This window comes from Cryptotermes secundus, unplaced genomic scaffold, assembly GCF_002891405.2.
Source record: "Cryptotermes secundus unplaced genomic scaffold, Csec_1.0 scaffold442, whole genome shotgun sequence".
In the NCBI taxonomy this organism is placed as follows: domain Eukaryota; kingdom Metazoa; phylum Arthropoda; class Insecta; order Blattodea; family Kalotermitidae; genus Cryptotermes; species Cryptotermes secundus.
The window spans coordinates 33257-57662 of NW_019718275.1; the positions used below are offsets into that span (position 1 = coordinate 33257).

Here is a 24406-nt window from a genome sequence, read left to right on the forward strand (position 1 = left end):
ATATCGTACCTTCTTTATCTCTACATAAGGTTGTTCTAGGTTGAAAGTCCTTTCAACTCTTGTTTAGGTTTCGATAAAACGCTCTAATTTTGTTTCAGCTTCTTAAATGCTCCAGTTCAATCAGTTCTTGTTTATCATATTCCCTTTTCTTCTTTTTATGCAATCTGTTTTCTTTCCTTCTCACTTCATGGTATTCTTCCATGGACCCTCGGGTATGGTTCCTTTGCTGCATTCTCTTATATGCAAAGAAGTGGACAATCCTGGTATTTATTTACTTGCTCCTCCTGATTTTGTCCTAAAAGTCCTACCACTAATATACAACTAAAACAAAAGTACAGAAACCTTGGTATGAAACCTGCTGTTGTTATAACAACAGAGCGCTCTGTGACTGCCTACAGCATGACATTAAAGAATCATCTTTTTGATACAAGGGGCATGCAGTAGCGTAGTTGGTTGAGGGGCTATGCTACAAGCTGGAAGGTTGCGAGTTCAAGTCCTGATGAGGTCACTGGATTTTTTCAATTGACCTAATCCTTCCAGCCACACTATGGCCCAGGGGTTGACTCAGCCTCTAACAGAAATGAGTACCAGGAATTAATTAAATAATTTTCCTGGGGAGTAAAGCACGGCCGGTGCGTAAGGCTGACAACCTTGCCGCCATCTTTGAGCCGATTATCTAGATAATGTGGGACCCTCAACGTCTCACAACCGTATGGCCCTTCACGGCCTGGTACAGGGATAGCTTTGCTTTACTCTTTTTTTTTTTTGCTTCTTAATACAACAGAACTACAAGGCGGTACATGTTTGTCCTCCTTCAAGAGGAGAAATAGTAAAAAAGGACACGAACAAACTTGGTTTACAATTTCCAACAAAAATTTTAACAAATTAATTGTGAATATTTTAACATATTAAGACACCCACTGTAGTTGTTAAAACATTAGATTTCATACCCATTGTACTTTGTCAGCATTGTATGTTGTATATATCTTGGCATTCAAATACATATTGTAATAGTGGCTTCTGATTGTATTGATGTTTCTCTGAGGATGTTCTGTAAAGACCGAAACATGTAAGGGTTGAAGGATTGATATAAGAAAAATCTTTACTAGTCACACTGGACAGAACTGTTTAACCTCTTATGATATTATTAGTATGACAGACCAGAATGAAACAAATCATAGTTCTTGTTAATTGATAAATTCTGTAATTTGTAATTTATAACTACAGACCACTGTAATCTCTGTTCATCCCATGTGCATGATCAAAGAGAAGTTCAGAATATAACTCACAGAAATACTGTCATATATCTTTTCATGGTATGGTACACAGAATGGTGGCTTCAGAGAAAAGTTCTTGATCTGTTCACACAACTCCCTGCAACAAAAAATACGTGGTATGGTGTATCCATAGAAACTCCAAAATAAACAATTTGAAAATGCTCCACAGCTGTACATAATAACACAAGTACATTCTCTTATTCTTTACATAATTTCTAAGTCTCTTGCTGTTGTCTTGATCCATCTGTCTTATGGTGAATAACTGTCCAGAAAATATGTGGTGGTTCTAGTCCTATTAAGCATTTGTTTTGTAGAAATAACATACACCTTGAATTATAAAAAAAGATATCCTTAAGAATGTGTTTCAGATATTGGAGATGTAATACATTTGGTTAAAATGAAGCTGCTAGCTACAAGTGCATGAGGATTTATGATCCCATATTAACCAACATTAACACTTAAATTAAAGTGGTCTGGTGATTTCAATGTACAACCCAAGCTAAATTAATTAAAATAGCATTGAAAATGGTTAAAATATGATTTAAATTAATATTTACAGGGCAGTTGGTATAGCAACTGGCTACGGGATTGACGACTGAGGGGTCAGAATTTGAGTAAAAAATATTCTCTTTTCATGTCGTCCAGATTGGTTCTGAGGCCCACCCAGCCTCCTATCCAATGGTTACCGGGGGCTCTTTCCCGGGGGTATAGCGGCCGGAGCGTCAAGCTCACCGCTCACCTCCAACTAGTGATGAGGTCAAGAAATTGTGGATCTATGCATCCACACCCCTGTATGCCTTTGTGGTGTATTGCTTAATTAGTTAAGCACATCATCTTTACTCATGAACTATATTTATATTTGTTTGCATGTCTCTACTTTTTAAACATTTGTCTTAAGCCCTCTCATCCTACCCTTTTAAAAGAAACTGACCAAGGAACACAAACTGAATAACTGTAATAACTATCTTACAAAATTACATCAATTGAAAACCATGCCTGTGTTATGTACATTTGAAATTTCAGAAAAAAAAAATCAGGAGTTTATATGTTCCTTTACAATGGTGATAAAATTGAAAATAATATATGCTGGAAATAACATAATCTAGCATATCATTTAATCCTTATAATAATAATAATTTGAAATCATAATAAATATCTTATAGCAGTAAGTTAATTTGAGTTTCAGAAATTTTGAGAGAAAAATAAAATATTTGGTTTAAGAGTTAATAATATTTTCTTATTTTGTGAACATGAATTATATTTGTGTCTAGATTTTAATTCTTGATGCTGTAAAATCAAATATTTTATACATATCTTTTGTTTCTCTGCTACTAACTTGTACTTCGGATTCCGAGGATGGGAAGATGTTAGCTTGAGCACTGACCGGAAACCCAGAAATATTTTCCGGCTGAAGTTCCGATTATGAAGGTAAGGATCCAGGTACTCTGTGAAAAATCAATGTTTAAGGACAGTTACAAGCACAAACTCTTTGCGTTTTTAGTGTGGGACTGTGTAAAATATAGGATTCATGTTGTGGAAACTGTTCAGTTCAGAAGGTTGAAGCATCCAGTATTTACCATATGTCTCCAACTAATTATTTTTTGTGTCACTTAATAATTATGTTTATGTAATATCATTATATTTTATTGTGTGGTGCAATGACTTCACATAATTTTCACAGGATTATTTTCATTCAGAAAATGATTTTGTTCATGACATACTTTCTTTCAATGTTTTTTACAAATATATAATTTATAATATTGAATTGTTGCACCATAGAAAACCCTCTGAACTTGATGTCCAGGTAACTATTTATCAGACTCCTCTAGTTTGACCTGGAAGATAGAGACTACATGAAATGAGAGGGACATGCTTTACTGTACAGTGCTTTCATACATATTGTCATGTGGAGGATGGTACGTGTGACAAAAATGACAGGTTCCAGTTCGGATGATTGGTTACAATCTCTTTTAATTACACTAATTACAGCGCTATCGCTCATTTACACACTTCATAATCCACTGTTACATGCACACGCACACACACAAGTCCTCTCTTTTAATGGATCTCAACACAGAAACTATAACAGTCTCCCTAAATCACACACTCCCAATCCCACTGCATTATAGCAAACATAGTGTTTTCAAATCACACGCAAAGTCTTCACATGACGAAATTTCCTTCGCTATCTTCCACCGAGAACTCGCTTGAACAGAATTGCACATAAAACTCTCTCACTGTCACTTAAAACTCTCTATCACTTAAACACTCTGTCAAGTCAAAGTCAAAGTCAAGGTCACATTGAGACTGACGGTCAGTCTGTCAGTCAGTCAGTCAGTCAACATGGGGCTCATGACCAGATATGTATTACTGTTTGACAGTTACGGTCTTGTTTTTGTGGGACGCCCTCTCTGACGAGAGGACGGGGCTGTCTTTTTCATACGCTGTTGGCCCTTGCGAGCGCAGTCTTTCTTGGGTCTGAGTCCTTGGGACTCACAACCACATTTTACTGTCTCAGATTTGAGACTTCTTTTTTTCATCACCTCCTACAACTCGCAGGGTTACGGTGGAGGTATTTGAGTCCACATTCACATGGGATAGAAACACTCTGTTCTGTATGGAATCTTGTTATATTGCCTCCACACAGACCATACACAGAAAACAGCCTCTACTGTTGCAGAGGAGTGTTAACTACGACGTTGCAGAGCAGCGACCGTGGCGCAAACCACATAGAAAGCACCTTACTTATATTGTTGCCTGTGTGTATTCAATCTCGATGTGTTTAATGGTCAGTTACCTAGCAACGCTCTGGCCATCCACGTTACAATACAATTTCCTAACCATATGAGCGAAACTGATATCAGGAGACAGTTCGAAGCCTAGGCTCTTGATGTAGCTACCAACTGAGTGCAGTTCAATGTAGTTACTTAAGTACAAAAATAATAGTTTTCCTGATGCACTTTGAACTATTAGATATAAATATGATTGCTCTCACACAAGGTGAAGTCCTAATCTGTACTGATATGTTAATGATGAGGAAAATGCTTTTTGAGGGAGTAACAAACAAACACTGGTCTCACTTTTGATGGCCTCCATTGAAAAATTACAAAATTCCAAAAATTTTAAATATGTCTACTCTGGGGTAAGCATAAAATTAAACACAAATTTTCCCTCATTAATCTCTCCTCTGCATGCCTTCCCCATTTCTGCCAGCTGTGTGCACGCACACATGCACACGTGCACACTCTCCCCCCCCCCCTCTTCCGTTCTTGTACTTATAGAGGGGAGTTTGCGATGCAGGCAGTGGCAGACTAATTATGAGAGACTTGTGGAACCTAACAGTTATATTTTCCAAATTAAAATTGAAAAGAATATTTTAGTGAAATTTGCTAATTTGGTAACATTCAAATATCAACTACACAGCAATTTAGTCTTACTTTCAGAAATAGCGTCAGAAGAGTCACATCTTTTCAAATAGTTACTCACCCCGCTGAACAATATTAAGCCGATGGTCTGGGTCATAAATCTCATCATCCACAGAAATGATGATGTATTCTCCTTTGTCCAGCAGATGGAGTCTCTGGAGACAATACACAAAGTCCACTAGTGCAATGTGCTCTCCCACAAACACATACACTGTACATGGAAAAAAAGAACCGAATTATGACAGAATTCAATTGCAATATCAGGCATAATTCTATGTTACCCAACTGTAAAACTAAATTCTGTAACTACATTCAAAATATGGAAAAAATGCCCTTCCTTACACATAAACAACCTATCTTAAAACTTACCCAGTTTAACTTGAATAGCAATTCACATTTCTTACAAAATTAAAATTATCATTAAAGCAAACAATATACTATGAAATCTCTCCTTAAATGACAATGGAATTTTAATAATGTGACTGATGATGATGTATAATGAATTTAAAATACTTAAAAATCCCCTGAAGTGGCAAGACCACTTAAACTGAACATTTAAATGAAGAAAGGACAATTCTAGCACTTATCCATCAGAATTTAAAACTTTCAATTAACATAAATTCAAACGTTGTTTCAAGGTCTCATTGTCAAGATGTGCTTTGTGGCTCTTCTCAGAACACTGTGAACAATTAATTGCCATAATTTTGATTGAAAATGAGTCCTGTAGAAGAAATATTATGTGAAAGAATGTAATTCCAAAAATATTTATATTGAGGTATGAACTGCATTCATATGGCTGAGGATATGGTCCAATGGCAGCCATTGTGAGCACATTCTAATTTATGTAGTTATTTACTTACTTAGTTAGTTAGTTAGCTAGCTAGGTATAGAGCTAGTTAACATTTACATTCAAAACCAAATGAACAACAACTGGTGGGTGTCAGGTAAACAGCCAGTAATTTCAATATTCTAACTGTAGTGGATGCTGATTAATTTGCATTCTTCTCTTACACATGTTGCACATTATTAACTAACAAATATGCAAATAATTGTATGTTTTACCCTCCATATTACTGTCAGTAGTCAGGATTGTACCAAGGTCCTTATTATAATCTGAGCACTAAATCCAGTGATGTTTGATAAAATCCATATTATTTCACATCGAGTAAAGTAACAGATTAATAAGTTTTATAAATATTCTGTTATAATTCCTGTTAGCTGTCTATATAGATTGAGACATTTAAGAGTATAGACATCATATGTTACGTCTGGAGCTACTTCTCTGGGATTGCACCAGTTTACAAAGTGCAGCAACTAGTAGCAGCTGAGGACTAAGAAACTGTAGTCCAGAGATCTGAGGTTTTCATGGTGGCAAACACTTAGATTGTGATCATCTGGGTTATGACCTAATATATTCTTGTAGGTTGTTACCATTATTATGAATGAATATGGAGGCAGAAAGTTACTCCAAAATTTGCTAACCATGTAAAGGACTATAGGTGCCATAGCCCAGAAATCCACAGTCTAAAATACAGTAATTGGATTTGAGGTTCTCAACGTATTGACTATGAAGAGTGTAATTTTCTGGGTTTTAATGTGAAGCATTTCAACAGAAGGCCTCCAGTGTTTAAGAAGAACATGTCGCCACCATCTTCAGAGTCAAAACTAAGAGAAGCAAGAAACCAAAAGAAGCAGGCAGCAAGCAGTTCTCTGCTTGTAGCCTCACTGATTTCTTGCTTGGTTCCTGTTTAACTCTGAAGATGAATAATACACTCCACTCAAATGACAATGGAATTAGATTGAAGAACACTGCATCATAACCCAGATTACAGTCTTCTTAAATTATAGTACTCCTTAGGACATTTTGCACAGTATTATTAAAAAAAATCATATAGAATAATACTGTACAGCATTACATAGAATCTAGTGGCATATGAACTTTTCAGATAGTGGTTTGAAGATATTTGAGATGACAAAAGTAACTGAACAACCTGCTAGAATAACACCAGCATGCTAATTAATTTTACATGACTGACCCACCCTTTTAACTATATGTAATTGAGGTTTGTTCTTTATTAACTCCCCTTCTAAGTTAAGTTGTAAATAAACATTAAAATACATATGTATGAGTCTGAATCTATGAAGCCCATAAATTATGAAAATAGGAACTAAAATACTGTGGTAGTAAGCAATTAGGCAACTATGAAATGTAGCTGATAAAATTTAACAACAGTATTGATTATCCATCAGTTGCGTACTGAAGTCTTTAGAATAAATAAGTCAAGAAAATTAATTACCTGTTGTTATGGCAACACTTCAAAGCAATATTGGAACAAAGTAATGTCATGATATTAAATTAATCTTGTGCACATCAGGTACAGCTGCTGTCAACCAATTATATGTGTGATTTAGGAAATTTATGACATTAAACATATGTAAAAGATTAGTTTGGTTTGAAAAAATTCTGGAGCTTAGAGAGAGAATTTAAACTTATGTGAAGGGTACAGTTGAAATATGTACTAAAGGTAAAGTTGTCCTTGTGCTTAACTAATTAAGCACTATGCCATGAAGGAGTATGGAGGAGTGGATGTACAGATCCACATTTTCTTGACCTTGGTACTAACTGGAGGTGAGTGGTCAGCTTCATGCCCTCCCGTACCCGGAGTTTGGAAGGACCCCCAGAGCCGGTCTGGACAATATGGAGAAGAGAAAATTCTTTACCCTACTGGGATTCGAAATCTGACCCCTTGGTCGTCTAGTCCATAGCCAGTTGCTATGCCGACTATGCTATCCTGGCTAATAATAAAAGGAATAAACAAAAACTTGCTCTCATTTTGTGGTAAAAAACAATTAAACTGCTGCGACTCATGATATTTAACACTACCCAGGAAAAGGGCATAACATGGATGCCGCAAAATGAAAATAATGCGGAACGCAGAGTGTGTGTTCATTCTCAAACCAACACATTTTAGTGTGAATGTCAATATGCAATAGCATGGGTTGCACTGACATAATGACTGATGCAATGAGACAGTTTCAACTGACAAAAATTGCCTGAAGATGGCCTTGTAAGGCTGAAACATGTTGCAATTAAATGTGATTTTAATGATATTTTAAAATAATGGAGAGACTGAACGGTTTGTGGTGCATTAGAGACGGAAATGAGTGAACAAGTGATACATCAATGCAATAGGATGCTGCTCATATAATACTATATTTAATATAACATGTTCCTTCATATCAAGGCTATAAACTCCACAAAATGAATATGACATTGTTTCTCAGCTACTAGCCTGAAAATGTTTTTCTTTCTTTCTATTTTCTGCTTCCATTATCAAAATAAGATTTTTTCCATTTTCATAGTCACCACAAATACCTATATAATTCACTCATCTATAATTTACAGTATTTGAAGCATGATGCTCACTGTGATTTAATCTTCAATTACTGGTGGACCAGTACTGAAGTTTAAAATAACAACCACCACCACCACCACCACCACTAAAACAAATGGTAGCAAAACTTAAAACAAATCAGGATCCATAATCTGGGCTTTAGAAAGTATATAATAGAATATAAAAATTTATCATGCATCTATACATGAGTAACTTAAGATGTAATAAGACCGCCTCGGTGGTCTAGTGGTCAGAGTTCCTGGCTACAGACCCAGAGGTCCCTGGTTCGATTCTAGGAACTAACAGCTTTTCTGAGAAGTAGTGCGTCTGGAACTGGGTCCACTCAGTCTCGTGAGGATAGCTGAGGAGCTAATGCAAGGAAATAGCGGCTCCGGTCTAGAAAACTGAGATTAACCGCCGCGGGGTTCCGTTGCATTGGCCACGCGACACCCTCTATCCGCTAAAGTTGGCATTATCTTCGCCGAGAAGCGGCGGTCGCTCGGTCGGTATAGTTCGCTTGCGGTCTAAAGCGACTGAGTTTTTTTTAAGATGTAATAAATAAGTATCTCTATATTTAGAGAACTTCTGTTAACTCACCCCGAGTTCTCTGGTAGGTCTTTGTTACAATGTCCTCCATCTCCTGAATATGTTGTTCTGTGGAAACATAGTCTGCCTCAGAGAAATGAAAAATGTCCGTAATATTCAAGTTGTATACACTGGCTAGATCCTGCAAAAAAATTAAAACTGTATATTATGGTTCATGCATGGTGTCGACTTGTTAAACTGTAATATGTGTGTCAAAGAAGAACATGAAATAATAAAGCAATGGGGAATGCGAAGGTAAAGCAGCCTCTGTGCTTAATTAATAAAGCATCATGCCATGACAACATGTAGGGGAGTACATCACCACACATACTTAAACTCAGCAGTTAAAGGAAAGAGCCCTGGTGACCATTGGAGAGGAAGATGGGTGGGTCCCAAAGCCGGTCTAGAAATTGTGAATGGAAATATCTCTTGCCCCTGTCGAAAATCCAACCCCAATTCCTTGGACGTTTAGCCCGTAGCACGTCGCTATATCAACTGAGTCATCCCGACACCCTTTGGATTGATAACGTTACATAACTAACTATATGAAGTTGTTGCTCAGTTAGTAAAGAAATGACCAGAACTTAGGGATATCAAATATTGATCACCTCACTCACGAGAACCCACCGCTGGATCTTATTCTGAGCTAGATCATATCTACAGCCTCAAATTTTTTTTCTTTAAAATTCAAATTCATTTCAACCTACCACATACGAACACTCAGTCGGTAGAAGGAAGTGTTACTGACTAGACGACTAGAGTTCGATTTCCGGTAAAGGAAAGAGACTTTTCTCTCTCCACTGCTTCCAGATTGACTCTGGGACCTATCCAAACTTCTGTTTAATGGGTAGCGGGAGACTCTATCCACGCAGGTAAAAGGGCCAGTGCGTGAATCTGACCACTAACATCCATCTAGTGCCGAGGTCAAGAATGATAGATCTATACCTCTACTCCTTAATACATCTCGTGGCTTAGTGCTTAATTAATTAAGCACAAGAACAACTTTACCGTTTTACCACAGCTCCCACCTATATCTAGATATCTCATGTGGTTTCTTCCATCCACGATTTCCAATTAACATTTTGAAGGAAGTTCTCCTTTCTCCTTTGTATACTACATTACAAGGATTTAATACCACTTAACGAAGTTTACTTAGTGCTATGGGCCACACTTTCAGAACATAGAATGATCAACACTCTTCCATTTCAGCCGCTCACATCAAATGTACTTTGGCCGCGCCATCGCTCAAGCGGTTAGTCGCTGGCTTCCCATCGCGGCGGCCCGGGTTCGATCCCGGATCTCGTCAAATGGGATTTGTGATGGACAAAGTAGCGCTGAGGCAGGTTTTCTCCGAGTACTTCAGTTACCCCTGCCAATCTTCATTCCACCAATTGCTCCACAATCACCCTCACCTATCATCTGGGGCTGGAACAATAGGCCAGAAGCAATTGAAAAAAAAAGTTCACTTTTCTCCGAACTTGAAATTCTCCACCGCTCCTCTCAATCATCTTCGCCTCCTAATTTTAGAAACGTCTACACAGAACTGAAACTAAGTACACCAAATTATTCGCAAGACAAACACAGCTTCCTCTTACAAATGTCGGAAGGTGAACAGTGGTTGATTTGGTCTGAATGAGATGATCAGAGCAACACAACCTGAACGCTGTGGCATTCGGAAACAAATTGGAAGGTGGAGTCGCCATTTTCTTTCACTTCGTGGCGCAGATATTCGACTGTTTCCAGGCAAACGATGGCTTTACGTGCCAGTTCCGCATAAACGAGGATAAATTTCAAATTCATCTACACGAATTCATATATAAAAGGATAAAGTAAAGCTTTCCCTATATGAAGACATATTGGGGAATGTAGGTATAGCTGCACTATTCTTGACCTCATCACTAGATGGAAGTGAATGGTCAGCTTCACACCGCGGCCGCTTTACCCTCGGGGGATGGGCCCCCAGTAGCCATTGAATAGGAGGCTGGGTAGGAACCTGAGGTGGTTTGGACGTTGTGTAGAGGAGAAATATTTCGAATCCCGACCATCCAATTCGTAGTCCGTTTCTATACCGACTGAGCTATCCCGACTCGCAATATTCATACATAAATTAACATTTTCGGTAGTAATTTAATTAATATACTTCATCGAAACGGTTCTTCGAAAAAAAATATATTTTGCATGTTCCATAAACATTTCAGCGTGCCGTTTGTGGCACGCGTGTCAGTAGTTCATTCTTCGCTGTTCCCATGCTATATTAAACAATATTAACATGCCTGCAGACTGTAAAATATGTACTTGAATTAAAGTGAGATTTTAAATTTTAGCTATTTCTCACCTTGATGGCTTCCTGCACTTCGCCGCCCCAAGCTGGACGTTTCCCCGCTACTATAATGAACTTGGTCCACTTGAAGTACAACAGCAGCGCTACTACAGATTTCGAAACTTTGGACGAAGGAGGCAGAGTCCGAGCGAATGTGTAGTAGACTCTCTTGTCGGATACGTGGATGTCCGCGCACTTCTGCAAGTATCAGACGGGACACTGTCACATGATCGCTGGAGTCACATGGGGTAATCCCCGTAAACAAAACTCTATGTCAAGGGAAAACCCTCTCATCTACTGAAGTTTGTGGTACTTAAAGCTTCGCTCCAAATAAGCAGCTATAATGTTAAAATATGAAGCAAGAAAAATAGTTCTAGATTCGCCTGTTTAAGTAACTCCATGAAACATTTCCTTCTTCATCCTGAGAAATCAATATGAACTTGAGAAATTACACGTTTTTTGACACAACAAGGTTCATTGCTGTGTTAAGAGGAGTCCGCCATTAATCCCTGTCATCACTCAGTCATGGAGCTAAGCTTTACTCAAGAATTTGAGAGCATTTTATGGAACCCGAAAGTTCATTGCAGTGTTCACAAGAGCCCTCCAGCGGTCCCTACCCTGAGTCAGATCAATTCAATACATACCATCAAATCCTATTTCTCTGAGATCCATTTTAATATTGTCTATCCACCTACGCCTTGGTCTTCCTACTGGCCTCGTTCCTTCCGGCTTTCCCATCAATATGCATTTCTCTCCTCCCTATTCGTGTTACATGTTTTGCCCATCTCATTCTCCTTGACTTGAGCATTCTAATTATACTTGGGGAACAGTACAAGATATGAACTTCCTCGTTATGCAGATTTCTCCAAACTTCAATCCCTGTCATGTGATATATAAGTATCAATCCAATCCATATTCTCATATTCTAGTTCTGCAAAATAAAATTCAATATTATCTTCCCACTGTCGTTCACATCTCTCATGTGATCTCTTCCCTTCAGGTTTCCTTATTAAAATTCTCTACGCCCTTGTCATGGGTCTTATACGTGTTAGATGCATCGCCTTTCATTTAATTATCCTAATAATACATAACGAAGAGAACACGTCATAAAACTCCTCATAATGCGGTCTTTTCCAACCACTTTTTATTATTTATTGTTAGTGGGGTGGGACTAAGTCCCTTGTACTGTGGCCATTTCTGGACTATTGTACCAGCCCCACATGATAGGTGAGGGTGATTGTGGAGCAATTGGTGGAATGAAGATTGGCAGGGGAAACCGAAGTACTCGGAGGAAAACTGCCCCAGCGCCACTCTGTCCACCACAAATTCCACTTGACGAGACCCTAGATCGAACCCGGGCAGCCGCGGTGGGAAGCCTGCGACTAACCGCTTGAGATATGGTGCGGCCTATTTCTACGAAGTAAACAAACATCTTCCAGGCAACATGGTAGGCTCTTCATCGTGCATCACAGACTTTACCAGTGTTACCAACACAATCTGTTCATTGTTCGTTTCACCCCCTCGGCCAATAATGATGAGATAATTGCTTACATATACACACTCTAACGTACAGAGTTATAGACTTAACAGCAGATAGAGGGTAGAAGAGAAATTTACATAGTGCAGCCATATGAAAGCACTGTCCTACTTCCTAGTGACGGCGAGGACAGTACGTGACGCAGATGATGACAACCTCATTACCAAAAATCTTAGATGCTCTTCACTATCCAGGATAATCTACACTGCTGCTCGTATTATGGACTTCACATGACGGCTTGTGTCTCACTTTTCAGTCTCTTCCATTTTTGTAAACGAATAACAAAGCCTACCACGCTCTCTATATGAGTCAGAATGTTTTCCCAACTTTTGAACGCACTGACAGATTCTCATGAAATATAACATGCACGTTACATCTCTATATGTCATGAAAACCATATGATTTCAGAAGGAAAGAGACCACTAGGAAGACGCAGACGTAGGTGGAAGGATAATATTAAAATGGATCTGAGAGAGATTGGAGTCGATGATATGGACTGGATTGATCTGGCTCAGGATAAGTAATAGTGAAAGGCTCGTGAATATGATAATGAACCTTGGGGTTCCATAGGCTGATTGGGCCTACAGAGAGGCAGGAAATACTCCGAGACAGAAGGGAACGAAATAACAAGGAGGTCCATTATTAGGATGAGCAAATGAAGGCTGATCACATGACTAGGCATAGAAATTTGCAGAGGAATAGAATTTTAGTCGGAAAACCTTGAGAGAAGAGACCACTTTAAAACCTAGACGTACACGGAAGAATAGTAGCAAAATGATTCTTAAAGAAATACATCGGATTGAATTCGATTGACTCGGGATAGTGTTTCTTAGAGGACTCGTGAATGCGATAATGAAACTTCGGGTTCCATAAAAGGCGGGACATCCTGTGAAAAACAATCACCTTCTGAAGGTGGATGTTCCTCTGTGCTGTTATTTATAAGCTTCCTAAAAGCTTTCTAAAAAGAAACAATTTTATTTTAACATGGAACTCAATTGACTAACAGTAAACACTAAATGCTGAGGGTAGTTTTGCTTTATTTAATGGCCTTTGGCAACGAATGATCTCAAGGGATATTCACGCTTGTGATTTTTAAAATGACCATATGAAGAGGGCTGTGTGTGTGCGCGCGCGCCAGGAGGGGCAGAATAAACCTATATCAAATGAAACGCAATAAAACGAATCGGTGTTTATGCACCCCCTGAAATGAATTACATCCCTAACAAATGCAAGACGTGTTACATCTGTACCAGCTGATTCGGCGAAGTGGTGAGTGAGAAGGTAAAAAAAGTAAAGTTGCCTCTGTGCTTTATTAATGAAGCATTACTCCATGAAGGCGTATGGGGGAATGGATGTATAGATCCACATTTTCTTTAACTCGGCAATAGTTGAAGGTAAGTAGTCAGCTTCATGCTTCGGCCGCTTTAAACACTGGAAAAGAAAGCCTGTACCCATTGGATAGGAGGTTGGGTGGGGCCCAGAGCCGGTCTGGACGACGTGGAGAAAAGAAAATTCTCGAAACTACCGGGACTTGAACTTCGACCCCTTGGTCGTCCAGCCCGTAGCCAGCCGCTATACCGACTATGATATTCCGGCTGCTCGGAATGGTGAGTGTATAGGAAGTTAAGTATAATCCTGGCGTGTTCTAAGATAATGTGCCAAAGATCGTGGAACAATGAAACGGGAGGAAGAGTCGAGTAATGTGCACTCATCTTTATCATGACGTCAGGTATTAGAACACAGCCGATTCCAGTATCATGTTTTCTCTTCAGTAATTTTTCTTGAACTTTTCATCTTAGGCCCTTACGCGATCATCTCTTTTCATATTATTGTGACCTGCTATAGGAATACATTGTTGCGCAACGGCTGCGATGAAAACCCACATTTCCACGGCAACGAATTAGTGGAAACTGTGGAGTTCCCACAGCGACAAATCTTAGTAACGAATTGTCGTTGAGTAACAACGGGAAATACTGCACTTCCTAAGCAACAGATTGTTGAACCAGAATAATGCACAATCTTGGATTCGACTCTAGCGCGACAGAAGCAGGTTGTGCTCAGACTTCGCACAAGAGATACAGAGTGCACTAACAGTGCAATAGTGATCTAAGTGAACAGTTGCACGAGTCAGGACAAATAAGCGTCCAATTCGAAGACCCACGTAATTTATTCGTGTCCCGTCACACAGAAGACACGTTACATTGGTGACTTTGACTTAACTTAGCTGTCGGCAGTGGAAAATTATATCGTTATGTTCTTCAGAGCGTATACATACATTTTCATTCCTGCGTACTACATCATCGGTTCAGTGTGTTTATCGATAATCATAATCCAGACTAACGATTGCGAGAGACATTACGACACGTATTTATAATCTGGAGGAAAATTTAGAGTCGCAGGACACAGATACATTTAGCCTTGAATTTTTGACATGTCTCGTAGTGGCACTTACATTTTTGATGGCATTGGTAATACTGAGCAACATTGTGATCATCACAACACTTGAGAAGGGGAAACCGAGGAAGCTATGCTTAAATTCTTTGTGGATCATTACACACGCCTCTTACACGCTGCTGACTCTCTGTTGCGTGTTCATCATCCTACCGGCGTGTATCCCAAATAAAAAACAGGCAATTGTGCATTTAGTAATGTCTATCTTGACCGCAGCTATGACACTCTTCTTCTTGATGGCGGTGTTGGCCTACATCCCAGAGCCGACGATCCGGCCGAACAGGAACACCCAGGAACTAAGCCAGAACACTACCAGCTCTGAAGTCCCACCACATGTTATTTCTGTGGAAAACGAAGCTCCCCCTCCTTCATATTCGGAACTAGCTGCACACGGCACAGGAGATCTGACGACGCAAACAGAAACAAACTCATCTGTATAATACAGAGTGCGTCAATGAATCTGGCGATTTTAAATACGTTTTATACAGTAAACTATTGTATTATTTGGTTTTAACACATATGGACACAGTGTAATCGTAAAAGCATTCTGATTTACTCAACTAACTTCCTGAGAACATTAGGCTATGTCCCAAAAATAACAACCGACAGATGACCACCATTCTGCTGTAGGCGCTCTGTAAGTCTCTTCCCAAAGTCACTCATTACTCTGTGCAGCATCTCTATGGGAATTCGTTCAACTTCTTTCCGAATTCGATGTTTCAACTCCTCAACTGTGTGGGGCACGGGAGCTTTGAAAACGTGGGATTTCAGATACCCTCAGAGAAGAAAATCACATGTGCAAAGATCGGGTGATCTGGCTGGCCATATGATGTCCACATATCTGGAGGAAACATGGTTAGGAAACAGGTTATTCACAACTGCCATGGAACCTCGAGCGTTGCGGCACGTAGCCCCATCTTGCTGGAGTAACCTTCCTTCGTTGACTGGAAGACGAGCAAGTGCAGGAGCTAAGAAGCTGCCCAACATGTGAACGTAACGTGGCCCAGTCACAATTACAGCGCTTTCCCACTCATCTTCAAGAAGTTCGGGCCAATAGTTCTAAATGAAGGGGTAGAAATGGACATCTTTCTGCAAAATCCGTCGAACTCTGGCTTCGGACAGTCCGAGTGATGTAGCGTAGCTACGCGCAGACCGGCGTGGACTTCGTTCAATGGCTTCTCTCACTGCCGCTACATTTTCGGGTATCAATTCCGCTACAGACTCATAAGACAAGACAGATGGCAATGAGGGATGAATACGATACTACGGGAGCAACGAGCGACCTACCACGGAGCTGCTCGGGACGAGCATCCTTGAAGAAGGGAGGACGGATTAAGCGTTCGGAAGATGAACTCCGAAGAAGTGAAGGAAGGGAAGTACCGTTAGGCTGTCCGGGACGAGCAACCTTAGGAAGGAAGCAATGTGACCTGCTATAGGATTACATTGTTGCCCAACGGCTGCAATGGAAACACACGCTTCCAAGGCAATGAATTGGTGGAAAATGTGGAGACCCCACAGCGACAAATCGTAGTAACGAATTGTCGTTGAGTAACAACGGGAAATACTGCACTTCCTAAGCAACGGATTGTTGAATCAGAATAATGCACTTACGCGGTAATGAGTCAGTCTTCAGGGGGTCGTCGCCGAAAGCAGTCTAGCATTCGCCGAGTCAAGAAGCGACTACAGCAGAAGGATTAATTGTGACACTGTAAAGTGTATAAGTGTAAAAGCGAAGGAGAATAAATATTAGCTACATCCGAGATCAACGTGAAGTTATTTGTCGCGTGACATACCCAACACGTGACATTATGCTTATTTCCTTTTTATTCGCAGTTTATTCCGTACAATTGTGATAACAAAATTCTTAAGTTTTCCAAAATGTTCCCATTTCGTTTACGATTTAATAGGATGTAGCCTGTAGGTCTGTTTTTACTTCTGATGCTTGGTTCTCTTTCCATGTGTTTTTCTAGTCTTCCAACATCCAGTTCAATATTCCAATCCGGGTTTTTCTTACTCACTTACGTATGGAACTGAGCCCTTCTTGAGGAGAAGCCAAATCTGCAGCTGCTCAAGAATTTTCCAGCATTTTATGGAACTCTAAGGTTCATTACCGTGTTCACAGGACCCCTCCACTGGTCCCTATTCTGAGCCAGATCAATCCAATCCATACCATCCCATCCGCAATACAGATCTTGCCGAAGTTTAGTAAATATTAAGTGTAGAATATTTTGGTAATAGTGGACACCTTATTGACTGCTGCTGTGGTCTGTACAGTTTGATAACATCTTAATGTACACTGGCTGAGAAGTAGGACTATAGGACCCTTCAATAATTGTGTATCTGCCGGTTCACTGATTGGCACCTAATTAACTAACTCTATTACACTGAGTGCTTTGACATTCGTCCTACTAGATGGAGTTATACCCTCGAAGAGAGAAATCTTCTAACCACAACAAACACAACAACTAACACAAAATATGTACCTTCTATAGTCTTTTTTTTTTCATTTATATTGCAACAAATTAATATTATTTCATATCTAATGAATGCATATAGGATATTGGTTGAAAAGCCAGAAGGAAAGAACCTCTTGGAAGACCAAGAACTCTTCTAACCACAACAAAATGAATAGCAACAACTAACACAAAATATATACCTTCTAGAGTCTTTTTCTTTTTCCATCTATAATGCAACAAATTAATATTTTTTCATATATAATGAAGGCATACAGGACATTGGTTGGAAAGCCAGAAGGAAAGAGACCACTTGGAAGACCAAAACGTAGGTGGGTGGAGAATATTAAAATAGATCTTAGAGGGATAGGATGGGATGGGATGGTATGGTTTGGATTGATCTGGCTCAGAATAGAGACCATTGGAGGGCTCTTGTGTACACGGCAATGAACTTTCGGGTTCCATAAAATGCTGGAAAATTCTTGAGTAGCTGCAGAATTGGCGGCTCTTCTAGTAGGGCTCAGCTCCATGAGTAAGTAAGTAATTTCACATCTAATTCATACAATGATCGTTAAATATATAAAATGTTATTAAAATTATGAAAATATAAAAATATATATATCGTAAAATAAAAATATATATATTTTTAATATTGTAATAATTTTAGTAACATTTTATATATTTAACGATCACTGTATGAATTACATATGAATTAATGGAGCTGAACCCTTCTTGAGGAGCCGCCAATTCTGCAGCTACTGAAGCGCTTCCCAGCATTTTATGGAATCCGAAGGTTCATTGCCATGTTCACAAGAACCCTCTAATGGTCTCTATCCTGAGCTAGATCAATCCAATCCATACCATTCCATCTTATCTCTTTAAGATCCATTTTAATATTGTCCGCACACTTGCACCTTGTTCTTCCCTGTGGTCTCTCTCCTTCTGGCTTTCCCACAAATATCCTATATGCATTCCTCTTCTCCCCCATTCGTGCTACATGGCCTGCCCACCTCACCCTCCCTGACTTTATGCTGAAATATAATATTACAAAATACATAATCACACGATTCAATAAGCAACTTTTACCAAAGTTGCTAGGATCTGTACAGAATCTGTTATTTCATTGCAAGGCCTAATTTATGACAGTGAGTAAATCAAGATTTACTGGCGCCCTCCTGCCAAGGTCGGGGGGGGGNATGTCAGGGAAGGTGCGTCTACACGTTCATCCTCCGGAACGTAGTAAACAAGATTAACAGGTCGTCACTTCCAATAGGCGTACCATATAGAGCCACAACACATGCTGTGACGTAGCGACCAAGTTCAACATCCTCCCACGTACAAGTACAGTTTTACAGGCTAAGAAAACACAGTCACTAACTACAGGGCTTTGAACTATACGGTTGCAGGAAACGGTCCCTTAGATCCCTCATTAAAAGTCTGAAGACTGAAGGCGGTCAAGTTGATGTTCAAGAAATCAATTATGCTTCACAGAAGCAGGCCGTATCTCAATTTCGGCCATTAGTTGGGCAACGGTACCAGCTCCGAGATCATAGTACGGTGGAATGAGAATTGGCAGAGGCAAACGATGTTTTCGGTGAAAACCTACCAGAGAGTCACTTTGTCCACAACAAATCCCACAAGGCCTGACCTGAGATCGAACCCAGATCGTCGCGTTTGGAAGCCGACTGATAACCTCCTGAGGTACAGTATGGCTAAGATGAATGGATCACCGTTGTATAGGAATACGGTAACATTTTCTCTGTACTTAACTAATTAAGCACTATGCCATGAAGGCGTATGGAGGAGTACATGTATAGATCCACATTTTCTTGATTTCGGCACTAGTTGGAGGTGAGTAGTCTGCTTCACGCCCCTGCCTCTTTACCCCCAGGGAAAGAGCCCCCTGAAACCCATTAGATAGGAGGCTCGGTGGATCCCAGATCCGGTCTGGACGACGTGGAGAGAAAATTATTGATCCAACCGGGACTCAAACTCCGACCCCTCGGCCGTTCAGCCCGTAGCCAGTCGCTGTACCGACTGCGCTATCCCAGCTCACTGTACAGAACTATATCACAGTTTCTTCTGATAATTACATGGACCGTGTATATGTATACATATGTATATATGTATATGGCTGTATATTACATATGTTCTGAGGTTTTCACATTGGTGTTTATGAAGATTCCTATATTCTGACATTTAACACTCTGTAGTTAATAGAAAGTCAATCAGTGTTTCGATTGAATATATTGTCATCATCTTCAGGGTATAAATACAAGCCAAGGAAGAAATCAGCATCAGGCTGGTAGCAACGAGAACGATCTTGTTTCTCAGAAACCGCCAATGGGAACTCGGAAGCTGTTTTGCGGTTCCATCCTGTGTTCTCTACTTGTTGCCTGCTTCGTACTGATTTCTTGCTTGACTTACGCTCTGATACCGAAGATGGAGGAGACATGTTACCAGGAAACGTCAGTTGACCTTCAACGGGCTATACGACGCTGTACCCCACAAGATAGAACTCTCAATAAATACACAGTTCGGGGAAACAGGAAGGTTCCTTTTATCCTAAACAGATGATTCGTATACTAAACATTGTGCGGCAATGCGGCAACATAATTAAGTTTATAAAGGAAAGCCCTTGCTCAAAAACTATAGTGGAAATACAGAGTGTCCGGATGAAAGATATCCAAAATAAAATCATTATATCTCAGAAAGAAAATATTTACACATTAATGGGTTACACCATTACAAAGGGAAACGATCAAAATTTCTTTCTGCATATACACGTACAACTTTCCTCCTCGTTGGTGTCTCCACCTTATCGTGGTGAGGGGGTTTGAGTATGCCAAGGACCCTTAGAGCTATACCATCGGTAGCGTAGCTACTGGCAGGGCCTCTCTTGCTGGACAGGTCAAAGGGTAGGCATCAGACGAAGAGAGACACCAAAAACCAAAAACTGATGCCGGAAGCAGCGTCATCAGCAGCGACTTGAAGCACAGAGCAAATGATGCTCGAGATGGTTCAAGTTCGTATAGCAACAGGCGTGACCAGATTGGTTTGAACGGCTGTTGTACTGCGATGTGGAAAGCAAATGGAAAAAATACCATATTAACACTTTTCCTGGATAGTCTCTTTCCAAAAACAGAGATACCATGTATGCGAGATGTTTCCTCTGGAGACAAAACAAACCGGAGGGGCGTATAGAAGTGACCAGAAGACGAGGAAGAAGACGTAAGAAGATGCTGGATGACCTTGGGGACAGAAGAGGATATTCTCATCTGAAGGAGAAAGCTCTAGATCGCATTAAGTGGAGGAACTGTTTTGGAAGAGACTGTGAACCTGTCGTCTGAGAGATTACTGATGAATGAATGTATATAACTTTCTCAATAAATTTAAATATGGGCTCCCTTTGTGGCACGACAAATATTATTCAGGCCTGAAGCACGTTTTGTGTTACCGTAGCCACAGCGTCCCTTATGTGGGCTTTCAGCTGCTGAAACTCGTTGATCTTAACCTGGTAGACAATGTTCTTCACATAACGCTACAAGAAAAAATTCAGTGGTGTTAAATCTGGCGACCTAGGAGGCCAAGCAATTGGTTCATCTCTGCCGATCCATTTCCTAGCCATCACTCTGTCCAAGTGATTCCTAACATGGTGGCAGAAATGTGACGGCGCATGCGTGTAAGCAGGGCATGGAAAAAAAATAAAGAGTTTTCCTTACCGATGACATAAACCGGATACGTGTATGAAAATTAATTTCCGAGATATAAAGTGAAAGTAAAGTAAAGCTATCCCTGTAACAGGACTTGGAGGCCCATAAGGTTGTGAGATGTTGAGGTTCCCACATTTGCTAGACAATCGGCTCACAGATGGCGGCAAGATTGTCAGCCCTACGCACCGGTCGGAGATATAAATTTATTTTGGATACATTTCATTCGAACACCCTGTACTGTATGGAGCAAACATTCTCTTCACGTAACTTGATCGTTTCCTAAGCCGGTTCAATTCCGCCTACATCGCCAGACACACTTCTTTGCCATTCATTGCAAAATTATTCTCCTATATCCGGATCTTCCATGTTCTTTCTTCCATTTTGGGTATTAATCTCAAATTTGCATGCAATTGTCATCTGCTTCATACAAACTACTGCCCGCCCGCAGCGTCGTCTACCTTTCAAGTTATCAGTATAACTATATTTTAATTTATTTGAAACCATCTACACAACCTATATTTTTATGCTTTAATATGAGTATTCATTAAAAATTATAAAAGAAAAACTCCGTGATTTTAGTACGCAAGTGAACTATATGACCGCATCTATGATTAGTGCCCAGAGTTCCTGGCTACAGATCCTGAGGTCCGAGTTCGATTCCCGACGCTACCAGATTTTCTGAGAAATGGCGAGTCTGGAACGGGGTCCACTCAGCCTCGTAAGAATAATTGAGGAGTGATTTCAAGGAAATAGCGACTCCGATCTAGAAAACCGAAATTAACGGCGCTGACCACGCGACAACCTCTATCTGCTAAATTTGGTACTAACTTCGCTGACAAGCGGTGGTCGCTCGGTCGGTCACTAAAAATTTTATCTACTTCTTATGTATACCTGTATTAGTCAACTTCATTTGGTTAACAAAGTTCAGAAAATGTTCAATACAGATCGAAATATGTAGAGGTAAAAAGTAAAGCTATCCCTATACCAGGCCATGAAGGCCCATAGGGTTGTGAGACGTTGAGAGTCCCACATTATCTAGACAATCGGCTCAAAGATGACGGTAAGGTTGTCAGCCTTACGCGCCGGCCTCCCTCTACCCTCCAGGAATATTCCTGGCACTCATTTGTGTCAGAGGCTGAGTCGACTCCAGGGTCATAGTGTGGCTGCCTGGATTAGGTAGATTTAAAATATCCACCTCATCGGGACTCGAACCCGCGACCTTCCGGCTTGTAACATAGTGCTTTAACCAACTACGCCACCATGTGCCCCTTGACGGAAAAATGACTGGATATAATTTGTAATAAATATTAAAACAGCAAAATAAAATGTGATATAAAAATTGGATACACAGACTTCTTACACTACCCCTTGAGGAAAATGTTAAAAACAAAGAATTAAATACTGTGTTTAATACAACACTAAATAATGGCTATAGAAAGGAAGACATCACACGCAACATGTCACAACATATTTTTAATCGTTTGCTTTTAATTATGAGTTACTTTTACTGTCGAAGATGATCATGGTAGTACATTCATGCCCTGGCCGTTTAACCCAAAGAGCAAGAACCTTCATATATTTTGAACAGAAAATTAGCTGGATGCTACAGCTGTGGCTAAAAGGGAAATTATGGCCTCTGTCAAGAATCGAACCAAGATCGCCCATCCCGTAGCATGTCTACTGATCTGGCTATTCTAATGTATATTTATGTGTATATTTCCATTTTTTAAAACAAATTTTATCAGGATTTTTTTTATTGCTAGTGATGTGGGACTAAGTCCCTTGTACTGAGGCCACTTCTGGTTGTCAGGAATTGGTATAATTCTTACCGTTGTTGTTTTCTTATGTTAACATGAAAAGTATGTTTCATAATTTTGGTTACAGATACAAGTTGCAGCTATCTACACTTACTCATGGAGCTGAGCCCTTCTTGAGGAGTCGCCAATTCTGCAGCTACTCAAGAATTTCCCAGCATTTTATGGAACATCTATTCTCACACTAAATTTAGCACGTTTGCTTGCTATTTGCATACACCTTCTTAATATTTTCATACTGTCTCCACATCTATTTGTACTTATTCTTTTTCATTGGCGCTACAGCCCTCACTTGGGCCTATGCCTACCTCCATGAACTTCTCCGTTCACTTCGGTTTTTCTAGATCTTACACATACGGTAGGACTCCTTGGGCGGGTGATCAACTCGTCGCAAGGCCTCTACCTGTACACAAACACAGAAAAACGCACACACACAAACTAAATGTCCATGCCCTGAGTGGGATTCGAACCCACGATCCCGGCTTCCGAGCGAGCGAAGACAGTACATGCCTTAGACCGCTCGGCTACCGTGACCGGCAGTGTATAAGAATAATATATAAGAATTCAGTTCGTACCTCACAGGAAACAGATCCGAACCCACGATCCCGGCTTCCGAGCGAGCGAAGACAGTACATGCCTTAGACCGCTCGGCTACCGTGACCGGCAGTGTATAAGAATAATATATAAGAATTCAGTTCGTACCTCACAGGAAACAGATCCGAACTTACGACCCCGGCTTCCGCACAAGCGAAGACGGTACATGCCTTAGACCGCTCGGCTACCGTGACCGACGTATTTGTACTTATAGCATTCATAAATTTCAATATAAATATTTCGCATCATGGCCATGTTGATAATTTATAACCTACATTTCTTATTCTGCAATCAGCCAAACGACGCATCGGAGACGATGCCCTTAACTTAAAGACTAAGGATGTGAAAATAAACCCCCTGATCACAGCTATGGGCGCCTCAGGGTGCTGTGACAAATGAGTATGTAGTAGTGTTGAAATAACTGGCTGAGAAAACTCGAAGAAAACCCTGCTTCAGTGTCACCTGGTCCAGCACAATTCTCACACAAATTCACTCAGGATTGGAACCGAGAACCCACGGCGAGAAACCACCGTCTAGAAACCTGAATTATGACATGGTGCTTATCTTAACAAAATTTATACCCAAAATTTCGGATATTTCTTTTGTGACCCTTGTGAAGTTTCGTGTTTTATGATTTATGATACGGAATTGGCGTTGTAAAGGAGCCGTGAAATTCAGTCATAAGATTTCCATACCAAATATCATTAAAATTCATAAAAAAGTAAATACAAGCTATCCCTGTAACAGGCGGTGGAGGCCCATAGGATTGTGAGATGTTGAGGCTCCCGTATTTTCTTCATAATCGGCTCATAGATGGCGGTAAGATTGTCAGCCGGCCGCCC

General features: G+C 40.1%; 1 protein-coding gene across 1 annotated transcript in view; it reads right to left on the bottom strand.

Annotated features, from left to right (window-relative positions):
- Positions 1-24406, bottom strand: part of LOC111875321 (guanylate cyclase 32E) — a 60736-nt gene that overhangs the window by 30586 nt on the left and 5744 nt on the right. The window contains exons 2-5 of the mRNA XM_023871467.2: positions 8695-8824; positions 4764-4913; positions 2614-2722; positions 1290-1374 (exon numbers count right to left, since the gene is read on the bottom strand). Of these exons, the coding sequence (XP_023727235.1) occupies positions 1290-1374; positions 2614-2722; positions 4764-4913; positions 8695-8824 (474 nt within the window). The remainder of the gene's footprint in view (positions 1-1289; positions 1375-2613; positions 2723-4763; positions 4914-8694; positions 8825-24406) is intronic.